The sequence below is a fragment of the Dipodomys ordii genome, unplaced genomic scaffold, assembly GCF_000151885.1.
Source record: "Dipodomys ordii isolate 6190 unplaced genomic scaffold, Dord_2.0 Scaffold49, whole genome shotgun sequence".
Taxonomy (NCBI): domain Eukaryota; kingdom Metazoa; phylum Chordata; class Mammalia; order Rodentia; family Heteromyidae; genus Dipodomys; species Dipodomys ordii.
Window position 1 is genome coordinate 1,987,598 of NW_012267265.1, and position 7,696 is coordinate 1,995,293.

The window sequence follows — 7,696 nt, forward strand, 5'->3', positions numbered from 1 at the left end:
TCTTTCTGGTTTGGTGATACTGTGTTTGAACGCAGGGCCTTAGGTTTGTGTGGCAGCTACTCTACCACTTAAGCCTCAACTTCAGTTCATCATTTTTCACATTGTTTTTACTGTTTTTGGTTACAATTAGAATCATGTTGTTTACACACATATTTGTATTTCTTCCCTTCATTCATGAATATTTACTAGACTAATATTTTCAACAAAGCCCTCTTACTGTCCCATCTGGGTTATATCAGAACGGAAGTCTAAGCATTGGATTTTTGTTTTGTTTTGTTTTTGTTTGTTGGTCATGGGGCTTGAACTCTGGGCCTGGGCGCTGTTCCTGTGCTCTTCAGCTCAAGGTGAGTGCTCTGCCACTTCAGCCACCGCTCCACTTCTGGTTTCTTAGTGGTTCATTGGAGCTAAGAGTGTCAGGACTTTACTGCCCGGCTGTCTTTGAACTGTGATCCTCAGATCTCAGCATCTTGAGGAACTAGGATTTCAGGCGTGAGCCACCAGTGCCTGGCAGCATTGGATTTTTGGAACTCTGTCCCTAGACATTGCAGTGAGCTTCTCTGCAACTTACCCTCATGATTTGCAAAATATAGTTACAATCTTTGGTGAGATAGGCAATAGTCTAGTTTCTGGACTAGGCTTTTAGCTGTGGACAGAGGAAGGTTGTAGAGGGCCTTATGGGTTAATGACTGAATCAGTCATTGATGCCAGAACTCATTTATATCATCAGAGCTTGTGAGCTTCTTGCCTGAAGTTCTGTCACTTAGAGATTCATTTCATTGAGCCCTAGAAGGGGTCATATATTAATTCCACCAGATGTAGAATGGTAGCACAGAAAGAAGACAGGGTTTAAAGATGGAGAGTTTCAAATAATATCCTCCTTTGTTAACGTGGATGACCATGGGCAAAACAAGTACCTCAATTCTTTTGCATTTTTGTGTTTCTTCATCTGTGAAGGCAGAATGAAGGTGGACCTTTCAGAGTTGTTATGAGTGTTGAATGAGATAATCATATGTATTCATCTTACACTTCAGCAAAATTTGTTTATCCAGGTCTTTCTATGTGTTCCCTCATAGAAGGTAAGGGAAGATTTTAAATAAGGTGGACAGATTCTCAGGGACTTCATGAATAGGAGAAAAGATTTCAAATAGCATGGTAGACAGAGCTAAGCACAGTGGACCAGCTTTATTATGTCTGGAGCTGGTCAACAGGGTGATGAAAGCTGAGAGTGGATTATATTCTTGAGCTATTTTGTAGAACTGTCCTAGGAGCTTCAGCCTCACATGTAGCCACATGTGGAGCTTCTGGACTTGAGAAACTGATCCTTTATGTGTAGTAGAAGATAGATTCTCACAATAAATTAGAATTTCACTACATAATTGCTAAAGAGAGAAGCTCTCGTATCTACTACAGTTAAGGAAGGATAACCAAAGCCAGCCTGGGCAGGAAAGTCTGGTCAGGAAACTCTTATCTCCAGTAAACCACCAGAAAACCGGAAGTGGCGCTGTGGCTCAAGTGGTAGAGCTCTTGCCTTGAGCTGAAGAGCTGAGGGACAGCGTGCAGGTCCAGAGTTCAAATCCCATGACTGACCAAAAAGAAAAAAAAAAAAGAAAGGATAATCAGGGCTGGGAAGGTGGCTCAGTGGTAGAGTTGCTTGTCTTGCATGTATGAGGCCCTGGGTTCCGTTCCTCAGTACCACATAAGCGGAAAAAGCTGGAAGTGGCAGAGTGCTAGCCTTGAGCTGAATATCTGAGGGACAGCGCCTGGGTCCAGAGTTCAGGCCCCACAACTGACCAAAAAAAAAAAGGATGATCAATAATATTTGAGGTTTTTGCCTTCATGACTTTGTTTTTTTCCTCTTGGTACTGATAGTTGAACTCAAAGATGGAGCATTGCCCCTGAGCTTTTTTGCTGAAGGCTAATGCTCTACCCCTTGAGCCACTGCTCCCTTCTGACTTTTTGGAAGTTCATTGGAGATAAGATTCTCATGAACTTTCCTGCCTGGGCTGGCTTTAAACTGATCCTTAGATCTCAGCCTCCTGAAATGTCTGGTTTTTTTTTGTGTTGGCTATTTTCAACATAGGACCTTGCTTTACACTTGGAGTGATGGGTTCATAATACTGGGCTAAAACCATTGTGCTTCCCTAGTATCTGGGATAGCAAGTGGCATGCCTCACCATTTGTTTAGATGGAATCTCACAAACATTTTTGGCCTGGCTGGCCTTGAACTGTGATTTTCCGATCCCTGCCTTCCAAGAAATTTTCCATTACTGTGTATTATCAGCTGTGAACCTTTTCTGTAACCACCATGCATTTATATAAAAAAATGGTCATTACATGATAAAATTAGACGTTGCTAGGTCACTTTGAGGCATCATCATTCACTAATATGTTTGCTCCACAGTCCCTGGGGCAAGTAGGCAGAGGGACACTGTTGTCATTCTGGTGCTGATAATACAGAGAAAGAGTTCAAAGGCAAACCACCCATCACAAGCAAAACAAAGGGACGGTAAAAAAAAAAAGGGTCAGATTTACAGAACTGGGGAGAGTAATTGGCTAAAAAAAAAATAACAAATCCTCTGGAAGAACCCAAACCTCGACAAAGGGTCACACATGCAGAGTAAACAGCCCTTATTTCATTTTAAATGCCAGAAGATTTCACAGTAAACTGAGGAGTTAGAGTTTATTATTTTGTTATTAAGAAAATCTTTTTTTTGAGCAAAGGGTGAGGTGGAGTTGCTTTGTTCTGAATCATGCTGACAATTCTGAGCAGAGAATTATGCCCAGCCCGGTCTTAAGATGCATCCCCTCCAAACCCGAATTCTACTTCAACAAATGGGAAGAAAAAGAAGTAATGGCAAATATGATTATAGCAAGAAAACAGTAGCATAGATTTCATCCATCTTTGGAATTCACCTGCTACCACGGCTCCTTGGGCCACCTATGAGAGACACCCCCACCCGCAGGCTCAAAGACAGCAACATTGAGGGACCATGCACTGAATGGGGCCAAGTAGTGTGGGTGGCTGTCTGTTTAAGCCTGTGTCTCTTGTCCTGCTTACATAAAACTTCCAGGCTAATTCTGATTCTTCTCAGGGCCTCTGTGTGCTTTTTCTTGAAGAAGAATCCCTTCTGCATGCTAATAGAAAAATTTATCTTAGAAGTATAAAGGATCAAACATCATTTTCATGGATTATTTAAATAGGTTTATTCTTAGCATCATCATTGTAATTCTAGCATGTCACCTAGATATGAAATCAAGTCTAGGGAAATTTTCCTCCACTCCTAAGTTTAAAAAAAAGAATTATAATCCATTTCAGGTATTTTATTGCAATGAGAAATGGATGAGGAAAATGTAGCTCTATTTTTAGAGCTGATTTTTATATGTAAGGGCGTTCCTGAGCTATGTACATTGGCAGATGTGTGTCTCATTCCTTTTTTTTTTCTTTTTGGTTTGTGACTTGTTTTATATTTCCAATATAGCATTATCTTCATTGTTTTTTCCCAATCAGAAAACTAATATATTTTATTTAAAAGTAATTCAGAAAAATAAAATCCACAAAAACAAATACATACCTATGAATCTATTCTTAGAGCTACTCTTCTCTTCTTTTCTATGCAAACTCTGTTTACACTCGTGGAAATTGTCTTTGTTAATTTTGAAGTTGAGAATTTTTATGTATTTTAAGCCCTTTGTTTTTCTTTTAAGAATGTTTATGATCTTTGATCATTTTCTGTTACATGGCCATCTTTCTCTTGGCTTGCAAAAACTGTTCATATTAGTATTTTTTTGGCTAGAGCTTCTTTTTAAATAAAAATCGAGTATAGGGAAAACGATCTACAATGTTAGTTTGGAAACCTGATTTTATTTGAGGCTTTTGCCTTTAATAATAAGCCAATGGCTGAAGTCCAGTACAATCACATCTCTACCCTCTCTTTTCTCCTCTGTGTATAGCAGGAGTTGAACTTGATGCTCTCCGAAGTTCCTTTCAGCTCTGTTCTCATCTGGAGTTGTCACATCTGCCCCCAGTTGGTAGCATCTGTGGGATTTTTGAACAGTGAAGGCTTAATTTCAGTGTTGCTGTAGAATGTTACTGCCCCCACTTTCCTTTGAAAGGTTTTCTCGTTTGTGCTTAAAGAGATCCCTATAATGTGGGGCATTTTTATGGAAACTTAATGAAGGGCATAAGCCACACAGATGTTTTAACCTGTCCTAACTGGTGATTTCCAGGCTTTAGTAACAGAGGGCTGGCTGCACTGTATACATGTGGATTGGATTTTGACTTCAAGGCAAGGAAGAGAGGGAGGCCCTGCCAGGAAGGGTAGATAAGAAACAGTTGAACCCACAACCCTGGAATTAGAGGAAGGAGTTTGATAACACTTGCAGCGATATGCTCCAGCGTTTGCTGGAGTTTACTTTTGTGGTGGCGGTTCTGTAGAATGAACTTTCCCCATGGAACTAGACCTAAAGGGAAAGCAGAAGGGTTGTGCTCTGGAGCCACCTAATTATTTTACTGTGGCTCAAGACGGAATTGTAATTAAAAGAGAATTCTGAGAGGTTTATGGAGTGAGGTTTGTGGAGTTAAAAATACACAGAGCTAAAAGGCCATTTTTGAACCAAAACATTCACAGAAGAAACACTTCCTTTCTTGTCCTGTCTGCCTACCAAGTGATCCAATGCTAAATGACATTTATGGTATCTGTGTAAAGCACAGGATGGAAAATCTTTGATTTAGCCTTTGCTTGGTTTCCAAATAGCAGTTTGTACACTGTAAATTGTCAGTGGCAAGAGGCCGGGAGGCCCACTTGTGTAAAGATGGACTTGTGAGAAGCGTCTGTAATCATTGCTCAAGCAAAGCCCATCTCTAGCTTCTCCATCTCCGATTTTTTTTTACATAGGGTGAGAATCACTGGGATTTGTTTTATCTTACCAGTATTTATCAATTTTCTCATCAGACTTTTTCTTTCTTTCTCCTTTTTTTCTTTGCAGAGCAGTCGGTTTTGTTTTCTTTTGCACTTTTATATCCTGAAAAGTTTTCCCCAAGAATAAAATAGGGATGTGTGCTAGGTGAGTACAGGTGATTCACAGGGAGTAGTAGGCCTGGGATCTGTTGATTTGTTTTCCTGCAGAAGACTGACCCTTCCCTTGCATGCAGTGGCGTAGCTTCCTGGCAGGGTACATATTACACAGATTTTTGTGATGGTTTTCTCCTCAGTTTTACTCTGTGAGGAGATGACCTGTCATGAAGATGCACCATTTATACCACTTATATGATTATTTATGTGAGAGAAGTTCCCCACCCTCCCATACTAGGGGTTTAACTCAGGGCCTCATGCTTGCTAGGCAAGTAGGCAAGCATCTACTACTTGAGCCATGTCTCCAGTCTTTTGCTTCTGGTTTGTTTTTTCAGGTAGGTCTCTTAACATCTTCGCATTGACTAGTCTTAAACTTCAACCCTCCTCCCTGTACTTCCTGAGTGATTAAGATCACAAGTGTGTACCCCATGTCTGGCTGAATCTCTTATTTATTTATTTATTTATTTATTTGGGTCTGGTCATGGGGCCTGAACTCTGGGCCTGGGCACTGTCCCTCAGCTCTTCAGCTCAAGGCTAGCGCTCTACCACTTGAACCACAACGCCACTTCCAGATTTTTTCTTTTTGCTTATGTGTGCTGAGGAATCGAACCCAGGGCCTCATGCATGCAAGGCAAGCACTCTACCACTGAGACACCTACCCAGCCCTGAATCTCTTATTTTTGAATAGAGTAATAATTTGTCATCCAAAAGAATGATCCATGGAGATCTTTCAGTGAAACAGTTTTTTTTTTCCTAGTGACAACTATACACTAAGAATAAAAGAGCGACTAGAAACATTAATGACTTGTAGAAGGACAAACATTTGCATTTCATGTTGATTCTAAACAGGAAGAACAAGCCTAACTTCTTAGAAAAGACTAGGGCAGAATTTTGTACTTTCATCTTTCACTTAATAGATTAATTGCTGTTCAAATGATCTGATATTCAGAAAGATATTATTTTCTCTTACCTTGCTCTATCATAAAGAAAATATGAGTCTTATGTCCATAAGACTCTTATCTCCAATAAACCATTCAGAAAACCGGAAGTTGTGCTGTGGCTCAAATGGAAAAAAATGTACTTATACCTAGGTAACTGTAACTCCTCTGTATATCACCTTTGCAATAAAAATAAATAAAAATTTAAATAAATAAAAAAGAAAATATGTCACAGAAGAATTTGGAAAAATAGATTTTAAAAATAACTCATCTAACTACTTTAAATTTTATATATTCTCTTCAGGTTTTTCATATCTTTTTAAGTTAAAAATGTACCCAGGAACTGGTGGTTCATGCCTATAATCCTAGCTATTCAGGAGGATTGTGGTTCAAAGCCAACCCGGGCAGGAAAGTCTGTGGGACTCATATCTCCAATTAACTACAAGAAAACTGGTGTTGTGGCTCAAAGTGGTAAAGTGGTAGCCTTGAACAAAAGGTGACTAAATAAATAAATAAAAGTATAAATTTCCTGTGTATTTAGGGAAAAATATAATTCATGCAAATTCACCATAACTGAAAATGGAAAAAAATGAAGAACACAATTGTACCTTTCTAAATTTAAAATACTAAACTATCTGTAACTCTGCCATTAATGCGAGCATCCCTGTACGTCTGTCCTTATCTTCATATAAAGTGGAAAGTTATAGATTCAAGAGTATTATATAGATACTGGATTTAACAGTGACATTCATGAAGCTAGAGTACCTATTAACTTTGCAGTTTCATGACTGACATTTGATTTCTGTTTTGCTTTGCTTCCGTATCAGAGATGATTGTTGACCACCAGATTGAGACAGGCCTATTGAAACCTGACCTTAAGGATAAGGTAACCTATACTTTGCTCCGGAAGCATCGGCATCAAACCAAGAAATCCAATCTGCGTTCCCTGGCTGACATTGGGAAGACTGTTTCCAGTGCAAGTAGAATGTTTACCAACCCTGATAATGGTAATGTAGAGCTGGCTGGACGCTACCTTCTTTTACCTGTCTGTCTCACTCACCTTTCCTCTCCATCTCCTGCCATCCTTTCTTCCTCCTCACTGGACTTCTCTCTTAGTCACTCAAGTTCATATGCCACAGTCATTTCATGATATATATTTTTTATCCAGTTGGGCGGTGTACAGTCTTGCTGGAAAGATTTTACTGGTTTTGGAGGTTGTAAATATGATCGCGCCTCACTTGGTCCTTTTGTCTACTCTGATGAAGAAGTTTTGCTCATAACTCTGAAGAAACAACTAAATATTTCAGAGGACTCGACACACGTGTCGATATTGTGTCCCTCAGGGACTGTGTCTTCAACATGATAGTTTACCAGAATTAGGAGTAGATAATAAGATAGGATAAATGCTTTGAAATCTCATATCATAGTGTTTGCTTTGTTTGAGAGATGGCATCCAGCCTATAAATGATCATATCAGCCAAGTAAGACCCCATATTATTTTTTAAAAATCTTATTTGATAAATGATTATATATTAATCCAATTATATAACAATAGAAAGGCACTATGTCCTACTTACATTTTATTGTACTTTGCCTGCCTTCCTTCCTTCCTTCCTTCCTTCCTTCCTTCCTTCCTTCCTTCCTTCCTTCCTTCCTTCCTTCCTTCCTTCCTTCCTTCCTTCCTTC

At 39.4% G+C, this 7,696-nt stretch overlaps 1 protein-coding gene across 4 annotated transcripts in view; it reads left to right on the plus strand.

Moving 5' to 3' along the window:
- Slc4a4 (solute carrier family 4 (sodium bicarbonate cotransporter), member 4) overlaps positions 1 to 7,696 on the plus strand; it is a 312,953-nt gene that overhangs the window by 107,392 nt on the left and 197,865 nt on the right. For all 4 annotated transcript variants that reach the window (XM_013020185.1, XM_013020188.1, XM_013020187.1 and 1 more), the window contains one exon: positions 6,838 to 7,017. In XM_013020185.1, the coding sequence (XP_012875639.1) occupies positions 6,838 to 7,017 (180 nt within the window). The remainder of the gene's footprint in view (positions 1 to 6,837; positions 7,018 to 7,696) is intronic.